The sequence below is a fragment of the Protomyctophum bolini genome, assembly GCF_963924005.1.
Source record: "Protomyctophum bolini genome assembly, chromosome: 19".
Lineage (NCBI taxonomy): Eukaryota > Metazoa > Chordata > Actinopteri > Myctophiformes > Myctophidae > Protomyctophum > Protomyctophum bolini.
The window spans coordinates 16,721,331-16,743,381 of NC_137880.1; the positions used below are offsets into that span (position 1 = coordinate 16,721,331).

Sequence of the window (22,051 nt, forward strand, 5' to 3'; positions counted from 1 at the left end):
ATTGCGCACGGGGATGGCGCAAAGGGTATGTGTGGAGTTTGTCCATTTTTTGTTTAAAATGTCTACAGTATTTCTAATCGACGAGACAGCATTTACTATAGGCTAACGTTGCAGAACATTCATATATTGTGTGTGTGTGTGTGTGTGTGTATGTATATATATATATATATATATATATATATATATATATATATATATATATATATATATATATATATATATATATATATATGTATGGCTAATTCTCTTTGCCCTTATAAAGTCACCTGAGTTGTTGAATGTTTTCACTGCAGTATGACGAGCTTGCCCACTACGGTGGTGTGATGGACGGTGTTGGTTCCATGTACGGAGACCCGCACGCGCCGCGACCCCAGGTCCACCACCTGAGCCACGGGCCTCCGCCGCACCCCACGCAGCACTACGGTGCCCACGCCCCGCACAGCATCATGCCCAGCAGCATGGGCAGCGCGGTGAACGACGCTCTCAAGCGAGACAAGGACCAGATCTACGGGTGTGTGTGTGTGTGTGTGTGTGTGTGTGTGTGTGTGTGTGTGTGTGTGTGTATTTCTCTCGACATAAAACCCAGTGACTCTTAAACTTTTTCCTGTTCAAAAGGATGTGTTTAAAATAATTGTATTCAATTGAACACTGAGGATTTTAATTCGTCTGGTTTCATGGACGTTTATAAATGTCAAATTGAGTTGGAGCAGTGTCGTTGATTTCTACAATTCTATTCAACTCAATTTCAACCACAATTAGGGCGAATGAATACCAAACTTCCCTTTGTTTAAATAATGGGCTTATTTTGAAAATGTTATCTGATAGCCTATAGGTTAATGTGTATAGGCAAATAACAATGGCCGTATCACCTGTGTTTCCAGCCATCCATTATTCCCTCTGCTCGCCCTCGTGTTTGAGAAGTGCGAGCTGGCAACGTGCACGCCCAGAGAGCCTGGTGTCGCGGGGGGTGACGTGTGTTCATCAGACTCATTCAACGAAGACATAGCAGTTTTTGCGAAACAGGTTGGCCTATGACTTTAACGCATATTAATATATAGCCTCCTCATTAGTAGCCGGCCTATATAGCCCATATGCTATACGACGGAGTCGCTTGCTCTTGCTTGGCAAGTGGAAATTAAAATTAGCCTCATTAAAAGCTTTATTTTTGTGCACAACTCTTTTATATAAGCTGCAATATGAAATTGTCATAATGGATGAGGCTCGGACACATTTATATTGTGCTTCTCTCTCTCTTTTAGATTCGCGCAGAAAAACCTTTATTTTCTTCAAATCCAGAATTGGATAACTTGGTAAGCGTTATTATTATTATTTTTTATATATAGGCCCATTTTGTGTGGGTTTTTTTGTCTGATTTTGCATAATAGCCTAAAGCCCCACTTGAGAGATAGAGGGGAACTTAAAATGTCAAAGGCCGTTTTGGCATCTCTGCGGCGGGATGCGACATGCACACTTTGCCCCGGGCATATAGGCCCAAAAGCAGGCTTCAATTCTGAGTGAGAACCATGTCCGCATTTCAATATAAGAAAAATATAATTATAGATATCATGCTAAATCACATCTATGAAACATTATGCTGCATGTATTAAATTTGTGATCGCGGGGCAAATTCATTTCCAACTGACATCTTATCTCCTCTCTTTTTTAGATGATTCAAGCTATTCAAGTCCTACGATTTCATCTATTGGAATTAGAAAAGGTAAATATGATTTAAAAAAATAAAACCGTATAGAGGCCTATTAGCCAGTTAATTATTCCTATGTTTTATTGATGGCACTTTGTAAATCTCCAACCAATCATTGCTTGACATTTATTGCTGCTGGCTATAAACTTTAATAGATTTATAAACTTACATTTATATAGGCCTACTTAACTTGTTCATGGTCGGTGCTCAATAGGGCCTGAATTGAATCACAGCTTTATACTTGAATATTTCTCAGGTGCACGAGCTCTGCGACAACTTCTGCCATCGATATATCAGTTGTCTGAAAGGCAAGATGCCCATCGATCTGGTCATAGACGACAGGGACGGGTGCAAATCAGACTTCGACGACCTCTCCGGGTCTTCCACAAACATCGCAGAACACGTGAGTAGGCCTATATAGCCTGATCTTTCTGCCGGTGGAATTTGTCAAGAAAATCGAACTATGAGCCAATCATCCCATGCAAGTTATACGGCCTATATGTCTATGATGAGTCTGATCGCGAGTTAGTCAAAATTTTATTAGCCTATACTTTTTATTTAGGTCCGTATAGGCCTATCTTGGTTAGACAATACTTTTTTATTTAGGCCTATTTTTTTTAATAGGAAAATTATTTGTGGGAAATGCTTATAGGCTTGTAGTAGGCGGCCTATACTTACTATACACTACACAGAAGTAATTTGGAAAACAGGTCTCCTCAATGCACGTGACATCATCTATCTGTCTAATTAGTGCACCTGCAGAGGCTTTCCACAAGGCTCTGTCTCGTAAATCTTAGCATAGGTTTTATTATGTATACCACACATCTGTAGCCTATTGCTATTCTACCCTCCATATCCAGCGCCTTTACTTTTTACACACAATCCCTTTCCAAAACTATAGGCTTGTGTTGTGGAGCGACCATCAAATGTCATAACTATAGAATGACAATTGCAAATTCTGCCCAGGAAAAGTGGAAATATGCCTCGTGGGTGGTGGCCGCATGCACGTGCGATATAATTTCCATATTTTATTTTATTGTGGGCATTGCGCACCGTAAATAATAATGAATTGGTCTAAATCAGTCAGACATAAGTTTGTTATTTTTGCAACATATAGACCTAGTAGGCTAGTAGGTTTGCAAAAGTCTGTTGAAAGTTTGGTGAAAGTCCATTATTGATTTATGGCGACGTGTTGGTGTAGCCTCAGGCTAATTGTGTTTGCTGTTTGATGGCTGGTGTGTCTTGCTGAGAGCCTGCGTGGACCACCGTATGAGACCCTTCATTCTTCGCTATATTCTTGGCTCTTTGTTTAAGAACAATCAAAAGCTGGGCACCTCAGATATATTTGATATGGAAAAAACACACCGAATATATTTAAAGAGTGTGGCATTCTCCATTGTTAATATGCATTGTAATGTTTTCAAGTGTGTGAATGTGATGACAATGAACATGACTTGGTGGTGGTGGTGGTGGTGGTGGTGGTAGACTAGTGATTGATGAAGATGATGATAATGATGATGATGATATAGGATTATAGGAGGTTATGTTGAGGATGAGTTTGGGGACACAATGATTCTGAAAGTGATGATGACAATGATTAAAAAACAAGATGTTAGTGTGAAGTGCAGCTGTCAGTGTCATGTTTGGCCTGATTTGATATTTTGCTGTATGACCGTGACGCATCGTGCCAAAAATAGCTGATCTGAGGCTTGCGGAGCGACTATTTTCTGCGAGCCTAGGGTACAAAATTAAGGCCTAGATGAGGATGATTAATTTCAGTGTGCCTTAAAGTGCAGCTGCAGCTGTCACTGTTGTGTTTGACTCAACTGTTAAGCCAATAGGATTATTATTGCTTGTAAGGAGGGAGTCTTTGTTTGCTCCTTACCCCCTGCTGTGTCTTTTACATTACGCTCTTCCTTTTTCTGCACCTCCACTCATTAACAAAGTAGCAAATTGAGATGCTGATTCCTTGTTGCAGTGCAGAAGTGTGAGGGAGGTTATGTAAATATTAATACAGTGAGCTGCTGTCCATTTGGCAAGCCTGAACTCATGGAGTGGTGGGGTTGTTGTTGCTGTTGTTGTTGTTAATTGAAGACATTTGTTCCCAAATATGCTGTGAGGAAAAAAAGACACAATTACCTTTATTTTAGAAAACCAGTAGAACCACGTTTCTTAATTAACAATTGACTGATAAACTAAAAATTCAAAATGTCACAATTACACATTTGGTATGTATATAGGCCTAATTAAAGCCAGTTTAAGTGACCGGACAATGTGAACACAAGTGAAATGAGTGTTAAGCCTAATTTATGCTATATTAGACCAACAAACTCATAACGTGTATGGCAGTATGAATCATGCTTTAGTTTAACTCATTGTGGATCTCATGGGTAGATTTCGACACAAGTTAAAAATAAGCCTCCATTGTGCTGGTCCTCCTGTGATGCTTTCCTATATACCTGCTGTGGATACACTTTACTGGGTACAAAGACATGAATGTTAGCGGCTGGCTGCATGTGCTAGGATTCGGATGAATAGCTCAGTGATTCTCAACCCTTTTCATTTGAAGGACCCCTTATAGGCCATGGATGGACCCCCCATTTGATACTATTTTTGAGGGGCGCTAGCCCCACAGGCTTAATGTTTGTTTTTCCTTAAACAAACATTAAAAACCATTGACATGGACAGAGTTTAATGTTTGTTTTGTCCATGTTTGTTTTGTCTGATAATTACGTCATAAAATATGTATATATAGCGCCCCTCACTTCACACGGGTGGGATGCCAGTCTAGATCGAAACCGAATGGAACATACAGGTTTATTTGGTCCATTTGGTTCCTAATAATTAATCATTTAGTTGGAAGTTGGAACCCCCTCAAGGACCCTACTCCCTGAACCATGCCAGTGTACTATAGGACAGGTGATGGTACGTAGAGTACTCTTGTTTTATGCAGTAGACTAGAGTGTTTCACTGTTTCCTATAGCAATTCAGTTTCTATGCCAACCTCTCAATTAAGCAAACATCAACATTGAGAAAATACTTTATTTGTAAGTATTTTCCTGTTTGGCTCTTTTTTAATGAACGAGGAGGATATATTATGCCCTCATTCATGGTATTGGTTAATGGATATTATCACAGCATTGGTCTAGTTTAGTAGTTGGTTGACCATTCTCTAAGTCAGATTCGATAGCCACAACTTATGTCCATCAGCAGTCACATATCGACTAAAGTTTCCTTGAGCAAGACTCAGTCCTCGTACATTGCAACATATCTACAAACGGTCAGCTAAATGTATAAATGTACCTGTAGCAACACATTATAGTATTGTCTCATAATGTGCCTTTTCCCTCCATAACAAAGTCTAACAAAAAATAACTGATGTTTTAGGCAATGGACACTGTCACCGTTGTTCTGTGGAATATAAATGAGACTTTATGGTCATCCCCTGTTGTATGGTACAATAATTGGAACTCTAAATTGTTAATAGTGAATCTAGCAACCTAGCTGAGGTAATGGTCCTCTTGCTGTGCCATTATAACATACCCCAGAGCTTAGAGTAATAAGAGCCGCTTTGATTTGATGGCACCCAAGGCATTCCCTTTTATTTAGGCTATTTGCTTTGTTATTGGAAATACGTGTTGTGCACATTTGAATAGCCAGCGTTCCTTGGTGGTCTGCTGCAGGAGCGCCTGCATGTAATTTAGGTGATCCACAAATTAAAGCTTATTCCACTTCCATATAAAGTCACTAAGACACTTGAGCATCAGCTAAATGCCTATATTATGTTACTAACCTAAGTCATTTTCTCAATTTCTTCACCTCCTCAAACACAATTTCCCATCTAGACCCACACAAATACAGTATACAGTGTCGACGATACACGTACATTCCAGGTAATTGGATTCTAACAGATGGGGCGTTGGGTAATAAGACCTTCATTAGCTTGATAAACGCGGAAACACATGGCACCTCCTTGAATAGCCGTGCGCTGTGCACACAGAGAAGTTGTAATTACTGTGCGCCCGGCTGAAGAAAAGGAGGGACTGTGGTCGAGAGGCCTCCATTCACACTGTGCCATTGTCCACTGTGCTTATTCCTGTCATTTGCCGAGCTCTTCATTTGATGACCATACGGCAAACAGCTGACGCAGGAGAGCTTGAAGAGGGAGAAATGCTTGTTTGGCTTGGGGCTTATGGCCGTTTGAGTGTCCTGGCCTATGGTGGTACCGATATATAGGGAGGGATGTACGCTGTCCTTGGTCACAGAAACAGACAGGACACCGGAGGGTTCACACCGCTTCTAAATCAGAACTGAACTTTGGCTTATCAAGCAACTCTAAACTGTATTATTGGTTTAAAGCTCATCCTCAGAGAAAATGGTAATGCCGCTTTTTATTTATTTGATTAATTATTCTTTTTTGATATCCCTCTCATATGACGTTACTATGTTCATCCTGATTTATACGTGGCTTTATGCAAACTGTAACATCTATTATTGACTGTTGCTCATCTATTTTTTTCACTACTCTCTTCTTTTCTCTTCTCTTCTCTTCTCTTCTCTTCTCTTCTCTTCTCTTCTCTTCTCTTCTCTTCTCTTCTCTTCTCTTCTCTTCTCTTCTCTTCTCTTCTCTTCTCTTCTCTTCTCTTCTCTTCTCTTCTCTTCTCTTCTCTTCTCTTCTCTTTCCTCTGCCACCCTCTCTCTTCCTCTCACCTTCTCTCCCACTCTTGTTTCCTGTATCTGGTATCTCCTGGTGTGTGGACCTCTTCCTGACCCCTCACCTCTGACCTCTCCCTCTCTCCCACAGAACCCTGCTTCCTGGCGGGATATGGATGACACTCACTCCACGCCCTCCGTGGGCACCCCGGGACCATCCAGCGGAGGACACGTCTCCCAGAGTGGAGACAACAGCAGTGAACTCGGTAAGAGTGAAAGAGAACCAAACCCTGTAGTGCCTCCTGTGTTCTCCCTCCTTCCATATCAAAGGTCTGACTTATGAGTGAACCCCTCGCCACGGCAAAGAGCCATGCCATGGGTTTTTAATCTCCAGGCCAACAATCTCATATTGTTACATTTAACTATGAGTGTACAAATGGAACCAAATTGACCCATAAGGTTCTATTTGGTTTAATTTGTACATGAGTTACAGACCCGTAAGGGTCCATTTGGTTCCTAACTATCAATCTTTTTAGCTGGAGACCCCCTGGAACCCCCCTAAGGACCCCTGGGGGTCCCCCTGGACCTCACATTGAGAACCTGCTGCCTCCTCCCATATCAAAGGTTTGACTTATGAGTGACCTTTTCTCCAAGGCAAAGAGCCATGCCTGGGGGTTTAGGGGGGAACATTTTTTTTCTCCTTCAGGAAAGCCATGCAGTTATCTCACCTGATAGTTTATCTTGCAGTAATTATACTGATTAAGAAGGTAATCTATGGTCTGGTTAAGGAACCACTGAGAGTAGCTCCTCAAGGCATTGCTTTCAAAATAAATAAATACCCGAAGACCTGACTTGCTGGTGTTGAGGAGAAATGTTGTTACGAATCTAGCAAATAATCTTTATTTCCCTGCTACATTGACAAATTTGACATCTGTGTATTTATTTTTAAATAATGAGCCTCAGCCCGATAGCCTTGCAGATCTGTTGAGGCAAAAAGTACCATGTGAACTTTCAGTTCAAATAAGAAGAAAAAAAAGGAAAACAAATCTCAACATTGCATTTACGGCTTTGACTGCAGTATAAACTCCTGGTTTTATAGCATTCAGATTAGTAATGTTGGCTTTATATTTGAGCTTCTTTGGTGACAGGTCAGTTAAAGGTAATTAAGAGATTTTTGTGAGTTCATTCAAGTTGGCCTGATTGGTCAGTTATCAGTATCAGCTGCTGCTTTGTTTCTGTGATTGGGGCCCAGCCCCTGGCTTTGTGAGTTGTCCCTGTGTTGTCCCAGTCCCTGTAGGTTAAATGTGATTTCTGATGTGCTAATTGGAGCCTGTGACTGTTTTATGACTTGTTTTTGTTTTTCTGTGCTATGAACCGCAGTAAAAATAGAATGGACTTTAAAGCAACTTTCCACCCAGATCTGCCCATCAGGCTTCAATGGCCGGGGCGCTGATGAGAACAATAGGAGGATGCTTTTTGCAAGACAAGAGAAAGAAGGGATTAAGGGCAACAGTCAGAAAGAGATCAAGACTAGGCTCTTCGCTTTGATTTTAACATTTTGTTTTTTTGAAGATCTGATCTCCACCCCAGTTCATTTTCATTGAAAGTGTTTTGTTTTGTTTGGTCTTGCTGCTACACAGTAAATCCTCAGTGTTAAATGTATCCATTTGTAACTCAAAAGAAACCAAATTGACCCTTAAAGGTAAAGGTCCAAATGGACCTTTACAAATCTATTTGGACCCCAGTTAACGAGGTGTAAGTTATGTGTAAAAATGTGCTAAATCGCTCTATATTTTCATAGCAATCATTGCCATAGATATAGTGTTGGTTCAGTAACAGGGGTCCCTCAAGCTCTATATAAAAAATGCTTTTACTTTTCAACAAAACCTTTTATTTGTTTATTTGTCCACAAAAATCACTTACAGCCCTTTTAAATGAGATTTGACTGTGTATACTTTAAGTTTAAGAAGTCATCCTTGAGTACATGGTCCCATAAATTGTATGCCGAGAGAGGCAGAGCTGAGAAAAGAGGAGCACAGTGTGAATAGCTTCTTTCCTTTAGGCTTTTTTTAAACAACAGAGAGGGGAAAAACCCATGGTCCCTGCCCTTTTGACCCGAGGAGAGAATGCATAGAGGACAGGGGGGGGGGGGGGGGGGGGAGTAGAAGACCTCCTGTGGGTATGGAGGGACCGGGCAGTTGATGTATTGAGAAACAAAGGAGAAGAGGAGTTCAGAATGATCACAGCTCAGCCTGGTGGGCTAGTAGGATACACCAGCATGATACCTGCTGGCTTCTCCCTCCCTGGGTCTTCTCTGCTTCCCGTATTCGCATTCTAGAGAAGCAAAACAGAGGATATGAATGGGAAGAATGGCGAGTCACTGGTTCAATCATGGTAATCTCCCTTTGGTATAGATAAATGTCATGGAAAATAGCAGCCTTCAAAGCAGGAATATTCAACTAAACTTGTGCCTAATCAAACATGGCTTTCATGACATTATCAAACCATTTGTGGTGGTAATTTTAAACCCTATAGCCTTATATACAGTTGACCGGGGTCAACACATGCCTCTAGGTCCCTTCCTATTCTTCGGTCTACAGGTACACAACAAATCTCAGAAAATTGCCGAAGTACTACAATGTTCAATGCTCTCCCTTCTCATTGACATCTAAATAACATTCAAGTTGAGAATGTTATGTAGATATCATGTTCTTTCTTTAGACAGACGCTTGGTTTCATGTTTAGCTGGTATCCCGTTTCTTTGAAGCACTACAGTACATTGTTCGCTTTGCACTTATGTGATTATTTTTAGCCTCACGTTTGTTGACTAACCCTCCTCTGAATTTTGCACTTGTGAGTCACTCTGGGAAGATCTGCTAAATGCCTAAATTGTTCTTAACGTAGTAGGGAAAGGACATCCAGGTACAAACATTGTTAGTGGTGTCTTACACCAGCAATAGCATTTAGATATCCCTAAAGCTCTTCAAAGCACCTGCTACATTTAGTTGGAAGGCCTCTATTGTCTAAAGGTCATTAGTCATGCCTTCCTAGGCAGATAAAACCTTTCTAAATCCACTGCCCCATCTTATTGTGACCACAAAGTGGTGGCATTGTGGTTTCACTTCAAATATCCGCTCGCATACTCTCACAAGATTGGAGGATACTTCTGGCATTGTGGTTTCAACCTATCCATGTTGCTGCCGCTCGTGGTTATGGCTGCCCATTCACTGGGGAGCTAACCAACAGGCTTATACCGTGTTTTGGCTTGCTCCCTTGTAATCTGTGTGATATGCAGATGGACTGTCTTTGATATCTCAGCCCCCAGGAGGACTGTCGATTGGCCGTGGCTTGAGGGCTGAGTTATCTAAGGAATGTTTGGGATGGGGGAGGTTGGTTGGCTGGGGAATTTGGGGGTCGGAAGAAGGCTTTGAAATGAATGCCCGTCACAGAGGCATGACATAAAACAAAAGAGAGCCAAGTAGGACTTGCAAAGAACCTGTATACTTTGCAAAAATTAAATACAAAATGGAATGTTGCAATCAGGATGTGTCGCATATTTCCGTCACATCCGGAAGACGCAGGGGCGGGGCGGCATCCAGTTGCTGAGATACGGCAACATACCAGGCAGTGACATCACAGCACAGTGGAATTGCAGGCTAAATGTACCTTTAGAATATGTCATCCTGGCGTGTCGAAAGAAAGAAAGAAAGAAAGGGGGAGGGAGGAGAGATAGAGAGGGGAGGGGGTAGACAGATGGAAAGGTGGAGTTGTGACAGAGTGGTGCAAGTGCAACACAAATGAAAACATAGTCCATGAGAGAGAACGCGAGAGAGGGCAAGAGGAGAGACACAGAGCAATTATGATTATAAGAGTATGACAAAGAGAGAGCCTAGAGACAGACTACACGAGAAAAAGAGAGCAAGAGTGGACGTTGTTAGATGGAGAAACTGAAGCCATCACCAGTTCCAAATCAATAGGTGCCGCTGCATATACAAACCAAACTCTCATAATCTTCCCATCAGTCTCCTGGCACAGAGAGGACGTCATCGCATGTCTGTCCTGGAGACATTCCAGGCTGCTCCTCTTAGCAGCCGTGTGCCTTGTGCGTAATGAGGGGAGGGGCTGGCAGGTGTCAGAAGTGATGGATCAGGGCCCATGCAGAGCTCATTAGACAGGCTGCGATGGCTTTGCATCACCGGTGCAGCCCGGGGTACGGCAATCAGTTCTGCTAGCCACTTTGCACCCGCCGCCCGCGGCCTCGCAGACCCCGCTGCCCTCCGCCGACACTCGGCTCATTCTGGGGATCTGAAACCCACCCGAACTCATGCCGTCGATGCCCCTTCGTATCATCCTCGTAAGGCCCCTAAACCCCAGACATCGGCATTCAGTGCCACGCATTACCCAAGTTTTAGCCGTCGACTTCTAGACTAGAGGACCGAATGGGGGCTCCATTAAAAAAAACAGACAGAAAAAAGTGTGTATATATATATATATATATACAGTATATATAAAGGTTCAAAAAAGTGGAGCAAGAAAGCAATGATCTGAGCCACTTGTATTTCATATCTTTGGGTGCTGTTTTCTTCTCGAGCCCCGAGGCGATACTCCAGCCCTCCCTGAGGCAGTAGACACACACACACACACACACACGCTCACACATCTCCTTAACCAACCCCCCTCCTCCTCTGTGTCACGCGTGCAGACACAGGGGCAGGCAGGCAAGCCAAGCAGGGGTGGGGGTGGGGGGGGTTCTGACTTTGAGAGTGCATCGTCACACACTGGCTTAGATTGGGCCCGAGTTGCCAGGGAGCAGTCAGAAGCGATTAGCGTAGCGCGGTATCTGCCCTGCGGCCTTCCCCTCTCTGGAGGAGAAGGAACAAGACGGAATGAGAGAGAGAGAGAGAGAGAGAGAGAGAGAGGTGGGCAGGGATGGGTGAGGGTGAGTGAGGGGTTAGAGCAGAGTGGCTGCCTTAGATATAATTAGGCAGAGTGGACGAGTCGTGTTTGTTCTTTCTTTCTTTCTTTCTTTTTTTGTAGATCAAATGAAAATCAACATTTGTATTCTTATAACACACAAATCACAACTAGAAAAAAAACTGGGGTCTATTTAATGCCTTTTTGGTGATTGGAATTGTGTTGATAATTATCTATCCACCAGCATTCTTGAACAAATGTTTGTCTTAAAATGGAGTTATATTGAGATTCTTACGTTAAATGACCTGTAAAAGTTTAACTGTGGTGGTGCACAATGAAAAAGCACTAGTGTGCTTAATTTCACACAAGAAGTATTACTTCTTACAAGAAGTAAGAAGTAAACCCTCCCTGATGTAAAGCGTAGAAACAACTTCAACCCATTGGCCTGTCCTTGACTGGAACCTGCATGGGCGCACCATCCGTCAAGACTCTCACCATAACCCCCTCCCCACCGCCATCACCAAGCCCCCTCCTCCGGCCCCGACGACGCATTGCGCATCCTTTCTAATGTCAATATTCATTAGCTGAAATATTTATGCATGAATATGGCGCCGTTTGATTGATGTATCCCCAAAAACAAAAAGACACGCCGGGGCAAATCTTAAGAAAAGTAGGGTTCCTGTCCCTCCCCGGGGGAGGAGTTTCTCAGATGCATTATTCACAGTGCCCTCCAGGCAGGCTTTCAAGGGTTCTCTGCCCTCGGGGCAAGAAAAATAACCACCACTGTTAAAAGTAAATCATCTTTGCCTGATGCACAATTAATGTGCAGAGAGGGACAGAGGGAGGGAGGGAGGGAGTTGAAAAAGAGAGTGAGAGCGATGCAGAGACAGAGAGAGAGAGAGAGATGAGTGCTCCTGGCGTGCTGAGTGAGAAATGGGGGGCAGAAGAGAGAGAGAGACCAGCCTAGAGACACGGCGGGAGAGAATTAGAGAGAGAGAGAGATGGAGGGAACGCGAGGGGCGGAAATCTGTGTTTAAAGGGAGCTTTCTGCCTTGATGTGTGGAAGGCTTCCTGCAGGAATCAAACGAGGACACCATGCTAATGATAAGAGGAGAGAGAGGGAGAGCTCTCTGCATGATCCTGTGCCACATAGAGTAGGCAAGGCATGCGTGCGTGCCACGTGCGTGATGTGTGTGCGTGCGTGTGCATGCGTGTGCATGCGTGTGTGTGTGTGTTTTGTGCAGTGCCCTGCCCTGCCCGCTTTCAGCATCAAACACAGCAGGGTGTTTGTTGTTTCCACGGCGAGGTTTTTGAGTTTGTTATTGTGTTTGCCTTCTCTCTCTTCTCTTCTCTCTCTTTCTTTCTTTCTTTCTTTCTTTCTTTCTTTCTTTCTTTCTTTCTTTCTTTCTTTCTTTCTTTCTTTCATAACTTTCAGTGTATCTCTCTCTCCATCCCCCCCCTCTCCCTCTCCGGCCCTCACTTTCCCTATAAGGAAATCATTAGTCCTATTTCAAACAGTGGGGGCGGATAAATAAATAAGAGGGCTCGCGGAGGCTGCATGCTGCAAGCCCCCGAGTCCAGCCGGGCCGTGGTTTTGAATGTTCATTATTTCCTGTCAGGGCCGCGTGGCGGCTAACCCCGCAAGTCATTACCTCATGTCAAACGCGGCGGCTCAGATTGAATTAATAGCTCTCGGTTTAAACTCCTCTTCATTATCCGACGGCGGTGGCCAACAACAGCCGAGGAAGAGGTTGAGGTGAGAGAAGCATAGAAGAGCCTTGCTGGCTGTGTCACGCACGCACGCACACACACATACAGTCAGTCGGTATACACAACTACTGTGTGAGGTAAACATCCAACCTCACGCGAAGTTCCCTCCATTCGATATGTGTTTATGGGGGATGTAAGCACTTAGATAGATGTGATCTGATGTGACTAGACAGACAGTGGAGTACCTTTGCCTCGTCTTCAGAAGACATGTTAGTGGGAAATGCTTAGTGTGCAGTCTGAGACGTATAGCATGGTGTTAGAATGTCCCCCTGACTTTCCCTGTCCTTCATCTTCGCCCTATAGTCAATGTCGCCCTAATATTGACCTACAGTAACCGATCCTATGACCTTTCTGTTATGGAATGTTGTCTGATGACCGATGTCCAATGTCAATGTATTATTTATTTAATTTTCCTTGATTTGCTTCGGCCAGTTTGAACTCTGAAGTAGACACTTTGTGTTGAAACATCAGTGAATATATTCCCATTGCGCTGCGGCTACGCGTCATTCTTTTTTCTGGGGCACACTCCTTTGTGTTGTTATTATAATACAGTGAAATACTTGTGCTCTAGATACAATCTCTACCTACCACAAAGGACCCCCCCCCCCCAAAGAACACAATACAGACCTAAATAGATTGTGTACAATTATGAAGATGTGGTAGTTCTGTGCCAGTACATCTTTGCTGCTGTCTCCCTCCCCTAACATGACTTATCTTCCTCCGCTGATTCCCAGGAGACGGTCTTGACAACAGTCTAGCATCGCCGGGCACGGGGGACGAGGACGACCAGGACAAAAAGAGACAGAAGAAGCGAGGAATCTTTCCCAAAGTGGCCACGAACATCATGAGAGCGTGGCTCTTCCAGCACCTCACGGTGAGGAAAATGAACGCCGGCGGCCTCTCCATCAATGCAACAGTTTGAAACGACGCCTCTTGCCTCGCGCTGTGGTTTGCTCTCCCCCCAAAAAACAAAACATCTCAAGACGAAACTTCGCCTTTGTTCTATTGTATGTGAATGGAGCAAAGAACAACTTGTGCCTGAAGACATTTGGGTTTTTTTTTGTTTTGTTTTGTTTTGTTTTTTGGGGAAACTCGACCCAGGATTTTACAAAAAAGGCCTCTGTTCTGAATCGGGTGTGACTGATTCACACGTTTGAAAGTGGGATGCCGAGTGAGTCCCCATACAGAGTTGAACCTTTTTCATCAGAGGCCCAAAAGACACCGCCATTTCTATCTCCTTGCTTTTCCCTCCTTTCTCTCCTTCTCTCGCTCTTAGATGTATTATAACCCCTCGCTTGTTTGGTTTGTAAAAGGCCCACACAATGTCCTGCACAGGCAATAATCCTTTCCTCCACAAAAAAAGAAAGAAAAAACCTTTTAGATTTTTTTTCCAGTTTGGAAAAAGGGGGGATAATTGAATTATCCTCTCTTTCCCTCCCCGTCTCCTTTTCAGGTCTAATTTGTTAAGCACAAGTGTTTGCTGGGGCAGGATGTGCCTGTGAGAAGTGAGTGAGAGGGGTGATGGTGGGGTGGGAGCTTTGGACCCTCTGAAAAGGCCCTATTGCAACACCCAAGCGATCAAGCATTCATCAGCGACGCTGTGGGGGTGAAAGGAGCCTGGATTATGTTTTGTCCAACTTTTACGGCGCTCTGCGGTGTGTGTGTGTGTGTGTGTGCATGTGCGTGCGTGTGTGTTTGTGTGTGTGTGTGTGTGTGTGTGTGTGTGTGTGTGTGTGTGTGTGTGTGTGTGCGCGCGCGTGTGTGCGTGTGCGTGTGTGTGTGTGTGTGAGCGCGTCTGTGTGGGACTGCGCGTGGGTGTTTCTGAATTATACAACACAGCTTTGCTGCAAAGTTAATAAAGATACGATCCAGAGAGACAAAGGCTTCGCTAGTTTTAATTAACTACTTAATCACTTAACCAGTTAACCACCAAAAAATACAAAATCTTAATTATTTTGACTAGCCTGCAAGCTCGCTCAAAAATAGCCAATCTACATGCTCACAGTGTTAGCGAGTATAGATTTAGAAATAATTTATAATATGTTTTTTATTACACATTCCGCCTATAATGACATGCTGCCCAAAATGTGGATGCAAGGGTTAAAGTGGTATATGCCCAGAGCTTGTGTGTATGCCTTCGGGCCTTAATTGTGCGTGCGTGCATGCGTGCGACCGTGCGTGCGTGCGAGAGAGAGGGCGCGAGTTGATACGCTATTGCTCTCCATCGCTAGCTTCAGCGTCTCTCATGCCTTTGTGGTCCTTCTTTCTTGAAGGATCTCTCTGTAGTTCCTTCAAAAGGTCCCCTTCTAGGGGAACGCTTTAGAGACGGCAGCTGTGAAAAGTGTACATTCATTATATTATTCATTATCAGCTCATTTGCCTGGTCATAACTGTTGGTTTCCTTTCAACCCGGGGCCTTTATACTCATTCAATTCAAAGGTCTGTGGCAAACGTTCAGTTTGGCATCTGAAGAGAAAATGGCTTATTGCAGTGGATGTGATTTATTTATGTATGTATTTATTTCAAATGGTGAATGAGTATCATCATGACCATTGGCTATATAATTGTATCATTTTATAAAACACAGGTCAATGATGCCATATGCATTTTTTTTGTTTTTTGGCTTTATTGATAGTTATTAGTGAAGACAGACAGGAAAGTGGGTGGGAGAGAAGGGGAGAGACACGCAGCAAAGGTCGTCATGAACGGGACTGGAAAACGCAACGCGCTGAAAGGCAAGAGCCTATATGTGGCATGCGCCTGGACCACTTGGCCAGCAGGCCCAACCATATGCATTCTAATAACCATTCTACTATTACAAAAAGAAACAAAAACATTTTGGTCTTTCAGCAGAAATGTCATCACCACTAACCCAACCCTTTCACATTCCTTAAATTATAATGTTGAAATGCTTATAATGCTGAAACTCAAAACATTATGGGATAGGGGGAAGTGGTATAGTGTAAAATTTACACTATGAACACTAAGAACCATTTACACTGTAAAATGGTTCTTTAGTTCAAAGTGCAAAGACTTTGAACTAAACCATTGGGATCAACCCGTGAAGTACGATAAAGCAGTGGTTCCCAAACGGTGTGCTGAGGCCTGCAACATCAGACCATAAGTCCAGGTGCACCATGGGATTGACACCCGCACATTTTTATTGCAACAGCTATACAAAAATATATTCATTTATTCAATTTTAATGTCTATACTATATATTATACTTTCTTATTACCCAATACAGAGGCGAAAAAACCTACTTTCAACCTGTGTCCTTATTTGGGGCACACATTTTATTTTGAATTTATTTATTTATTTAATTATACATTTATACAAAATGTGACTTGCCCATTGGTGTGCACAAAAAGGTTGAAACCCACTGCTCCAGAGAACTCTGCTCTGTGCCAGTGTGAAGCAGTGGCGGTGACAATGGCATCATTTTGGAGGTGTGATTAGAAGGAGGAGCACACAGTGATCCATCACTGCACTGTCAGACACCAAACTGGGACCTGAACTGGACGATTACTGGTGACCACAATGGCCTTTGTCCAGAAACACACCCTCTGTACACACACAGTGTGTGTGCGTGCGTGTGTGTTCCCGTGCACACATTTGTGTGTAAATTATGTGTGCATATATGTGTACCTACACGCATGTGCATTTAATGCACTTAAGTTACATGTGTGGTCTTGCATGTTGTGCATGTGCGTAAGGCACCATGCTTGCCACCGTTTGCCTTTGTACACGCGTGCGTTTGTGTGCGCGTGTATATGTGTGTGTGGGCGCGTGTGTGCGCCTCTGCCTGAAAGGCCAGTTTAAAAATGAAGTGGTTGGGTAGCTCATCCCTCACCGATGACCACAGGAGGTGGCTGCCTGCCCTGACAGCAGCAAAATGGGGACGCGCCCACGACCCCGCACCCAGTACACAGGTCACCTCTGTCTACCATCTGCCACCACCCTCCTCCCTCTGTCACACAGCCAGCACAGAGACACCAGAGTCAGGGGGACACGGGGGGAGGTTGGAGGGGACATGGGAGAACATGAGGGTGGGGGGACTGGGGGGCCGGCTCTCATTCAGAGCTTAAACAAAACCGCCATTGTGCGTCTTTGTATTCTATCCGATCATTTGTCAAGTAATGTCAAATAATGTCAAATATTGTCACACAAAGCCACGCGCTTTTAGTCAGAAGTTCTCTGGGGAGGCGGCGCCAAGTCATATAGGACATTAGATGGGTACCTTTTTCACTGTGTGTGCGTGCGTGCGTGCGTGCGTGCGTGGCTAGAGGAGTTGGGTTTCTTAATGCCGTCACAATCATTGTCAATGTGTCAGCATGTGATTGCATTTCATGACTTCTTCCAAGTACACGAGACAGCACTTAACCACATGAACCCGAATGTCCCTATTCAGGGGGGAAATTGTTAGTTTTACAAGTTCACAGCGCGTTGCAATGTGCTGCGTTGTGAGCTTGTAGATCAGCTATTTCCGGCAAAGAGGCGGTGTAGAAAGAGAAAACGCTGGGGGACCCTAACTAAGTATATAGGGATATGTGGTTATGGACCCAGATGTTCTCCATGAATGCTGCATGCTTTTGGCTGAAGTGCTGACATAGTTTTTTCATGAGCTTTTGTTTTTTGTCCCTTTACAGCATCCGTACCCCTCAGAGGAACAGAAAAAGCAGCTGGCACAAGACACCGGCCTCACGATCCTTCAAGTGAACAACTGGTGAGCAAATCTAGAACGACCCCTCTATTTGTGTGACGTCACAGAACCTATTTCTGTCGTCACGAGCACACGTGCGCGCACACACATGCACACGCACATGCACGTGGGAGTGTACACACAAAACCACTCTGTTGACTGGCGTGCCCCATGGGTCTACCTTGGCTCCCTGCTTTTCTAAGGTCTGTGTGTTTAAAACTATTGGAGGCTTTCTCTCCTCTGGATCTGTATTCACAAATAAGTGTTGGATAATTTGCATTATAAATTAATCTGACTGGAACAGAGAGTAACCCTCTGCAGACGTGTTGTGGTGCAAATAAGACAGAGGGTTTGAACTTGCAGCATAAGATGCTTTTCCTCTCTGCAGTCTGCTGGTCTGTCTGCTCTCCATACATCCATCTATCTTCTCTGTCCGTCTGGGACAATCAGAAACATTAAAGGAGAAGATAAACCACCCCCTCCTCTCCCCTCAGTTCCCCCCGACTCATTTTACATGTATGACATGATGGATTAAAACATATCCTGGCCTTAGCACCCAGAACCCATTTTTATGGATGGCTTAGCCATTGGATAAGTGTGTGTCTGACTGTTTGTGCGCGCGTGCACGTGTGTGTGTGTGTGTGTGTGTGTGTGTGTGTGTGTGTGTGTGTGTGTGTGTGTGTGTGCGCGCGTGCGTGCGTGCGTGCGTGTGTGTGCGTGTGTGTGTGTTCGTGCGTGCATGCGTGTGTGCGCATGTTAAAGGAGGAGCCTGCACCCAACTAAATTATCACATGAAACCAGGTCCGTCCTATAGCTTTTAGCTTTGCTCTGCATCCAGTTTTGTATGGATATATCATCTCATCTGAAATATAATTTCATTGTATGTAATATGAAGATACTAATAATGTATTGCCCACTTCCTTGGGCTGGCCACTGTACATTTGCACACACATGGAATTTGTCCTATGCTTTTACGCCATCCGAACTATTCCAAGCAGGGAGCGCTATTAATACAGCGCTCAAGGAGCAGTTTGGGGTTAACCACAGGAACCCTAGTGTGTCTATTCTGAGGGCATCATTTAGTGGAAATAGCAGATCCACAAGCTCAGGAATAATATGACCCCTGGGGGACTCTGGTCAACAAAGTTTAATAGGGTTTAAGTGCTTAAGTGTCTTGCTCAGGGACACAACCTATTGCAATTGTATTGCTGTTATATGCATTGTTGTTGTTTAACAAGTACAGTGCTGTGGAAAGGAATTAGCCCTTGAGGGACAATAAAGTCCCAAGCTTTCAGACAGAGCCACAGGGTTTGAAATTGAGATTAAATGAGATGATATCGCCTCACCACAATTTTAATCTTCTCTTCAAATTCAATGAATGGGTCTCGCATCTATCTATCAGGTTCTTGCCGAACATCGCTAATTATATAGCAGTACACCCTAGTCTAATCCGGTGGATTTATAAGAAGATCACTGGGTTTTAGTCCCAGCTCTCTCTTACTATAATACAGTTATCAAAGAGAGTGAATGCGCATAGCCTTCTGTCATCTGGGAGTATCAATAGTTAAAAAACATTGGCAGAGCAGTTAGCCTTATTACAGCCTGAGGCTATAGAGCTAAACCTAAATCAATAGATTTTTTAAAAGCACTGTGACTACACCCCCACCCACCCCAATACCCGAGATTATGTCAATAGGAATAGACTACATCATTAGTCTATTTCCCAGAGAGACAAGAGCCGGACAGTGAGAGAGAACGGGCTGTGACTTGGCTCCAAAACAGAACACAAACTTGTTTCATGTTTCCAATTCAGCATGTTTTGGTTGATGCAGTGACATTTGGTGATGTCCTGAAAATCTAGAGCACACGCATCATCTTAAAAACTTTTAATATGTGCGAAAAATACTTTCTGACATTTCGACAGCATGGCCACTTCTTCAGAGAGATAATATACCCTATATGCAAAAGCTATTTTGAAAACAGGACGATTCCCATTTGTCTGTCATTTGTAAATAATGCTATAACGTTGCTCTGTTCCTCCAGGTTCATCAATGCAAGGAGGAGAATAGTACAACCGATGATTGACCAGTCAAACAGAGCAGGTATAAAATTGTTTAAATCCATTCATCACACCAAATATTACACACACAGTCAAATTGACACCTAAGGGCCTGTAACCCATGTGCACAAATAGAACCAAATGGACAGTTATGGATCCATTTGTGCACCATTGAACACTCAGGATTTCACAGCTGTGCACCTTCTACTTCTATTTACATCATTTGGTGGACACTTAATATACAAATCAGGTCAAATTAAGAGATGAGCGGCCCACACAAGGGATGTTAAACTCCTAACCTGGTGGTGTGCATTGCTCTTTGTGTGAAATAGATGGATATAGTTTAAAGCTGTTCTTAGATGGTTGTCACACATCAAAAAGCCATGAAGGGAAGTGGAGATGATGTTTTAGACATCTGGTCTTGTACTTCTTCTACTTCTTGAGAAATTGTGAAACATCATCAGTTGCCGCCCAAGTACTCAATTCAAAAGTTTGAATCTTGTCAAGCACAGTCCAAATGTGAACTTGATCTCTTTACTTTACAGAGGGTATGTGGACTTCAAGCAAACTTGAGAGAATGTTCTGTCCACATTACCTTGATGTTCTTTACGTTCTTGGGATTATTGAGAAACAGCCATTTTGGCTATACTGTCTAACCATTGCCCCAGCATATGAAAATGTGTATTTGACCTACAATGGCTTGTCATTTTATGTCCCTGCATTGGTTGGTCAAATGTAACAATTAATTTGTTTTCTTCTCCTATAGTGAGTCAGGGTTCAGGCTACAGTCCCGATGGCCAGCCAATGGGAAGCTTTGTACTCGATGGCCAACAGCATATGGGCCTTCGACCTGGCGGTAAGAAATATCACTTTTTGAGCTCACTTCCTTTTTATTGTTTCTTTTTTGGGGTGTTGATATTGGATTCGTTTTGAAGAACAAAATCCCAAGACATCGTTCACTCTGGTATTGAGAAATGAAGGACCATCCACAATATACTATTAACGTCTTTGCATGTGCAAAACGGGGAAAACGCCTTTATTGAATTTTGAGATAATGTGGTGGTTAAGCTTCTGCTCTGGAGTATTGCATGCCCCTCCCTTACCTCCTGTGCTTGCAGTTTCCACAAGATTAATACATTTCTTTATTAAAGCGGCTAACCAAATTAAACCTTTCTCATGAGCAAAAGTAGATCAGAGGAAAAAAGCAAAGGTGTAGTCTGTTGTCCATTCACTGGATCGAATACTGATAGTCATATCTCTGGTAACGTTCAATGAATGTATTTGTACAAATCTGGCTTTCCATTGATAGTTTAACCACATTAACCCAGTGTCCCTATTTTGGACATGTGTTGTAGGCGAAACAATCTCAAAACTAGACAGTGGGGATAAGTGTTTGTGACTTGCAGAATTGAAACCTCTGTCTTAACGACGTCTGTTCTGACCCATCACAGGACCAATGGGTGGCATGGGGATGAACATGGGTATGGACGGCCAGTGGCACTACATGTAAACACCGCTCCCCCCCACTCCACTGAGGCAGGCCTGACGAACAGGGTGATGTAAGTACACTGCAAAGCCCTGAGTGAATGTTTACATGAATAGGACTTTGCTGCGTAGTACAGTTCCCCCCCTTATTTCTTTCTCTCCTCTCCTCCATTCCCATCTCTCTTTTTCTCTCACTCCTTCTCCCTCTCTTTTCTTCATTCACTTTGTCTTTTCCATATCGCAGTCTCTTTTCGTCGCTCCATATTCGTCACTTCCTCGCCGACGCCATTTCCCCCGCTACCCTCGGTCCCCCATTCTGTCTCCCCCTTTCCTCTCCGTCATGCTGCCTCCCGCCCGACCACTATTTTCCCTCTCCCTCCAACCCTCCTTCTATGGCCCCCCGATCTGATTAAGAATCTGGGTAATGCTCCCCCCCAGCCCACGCCGGTCTCTCATTCTCTCTACCTCCCACATCTCTGCTATACCACCACCACCTCCACCCCCCACCCGGCCCCCATCACGCTCCTCCACCGCCAACTGACAGTTCACAAATCAAGACGTATCGCCTGCCGGAGGCATCGGAGCACAGAGAATTTTATTTAACACCCACCCACCACTGCTCAATGAGCCACGCAGTAATGACACTTACCTTGATTAATAGAGCTCTTTATATGTAAATAGGGGGAGCTTGCATTGGTTTCGCTTTTTCACTGGGGCCAATTTTCGACCAACACCAGCGACCCCCCCCCCCCCCCCCCACACACAC

At 43.8% G+C, this 22,051-nt stretch overlaps 1 protein-coding gene across 1 annotated transcript; it reads left to right on the forward strand.

Moving 5' to 3' along the window:
- Nucleotides 1-299: 299 nt before the first annotated feature.
- On the forward strand, nt 300-21,310 carry meis2b (Meis homeobox 2b; the record flags this gene model as incomplete). Its single annotated transcript, XM_080790623.1, has 11 exons — nt 300-511; nt 882-1,023; nt 1,260-1,310; nt 1,667-1,717; nt 1,959-2,105; nt 6,507-6,621; nt 13,774-13,913; nt 17,689-17,765; nt 19,785-19,843; nt 20,567-20,656; nt 21,252-21,310. Exons 1-11 carry the CDS (start codon nt 324-326, stop codon nt 21,308-21,310), a joined length of 1,119 nt encoding a protein of 372 aa, XP_080646749.1. The 5' UTR covers nt 300-323.
- Between the last annotated feature and the right edge of the window lie 741 nt (nt 21,311-22,051).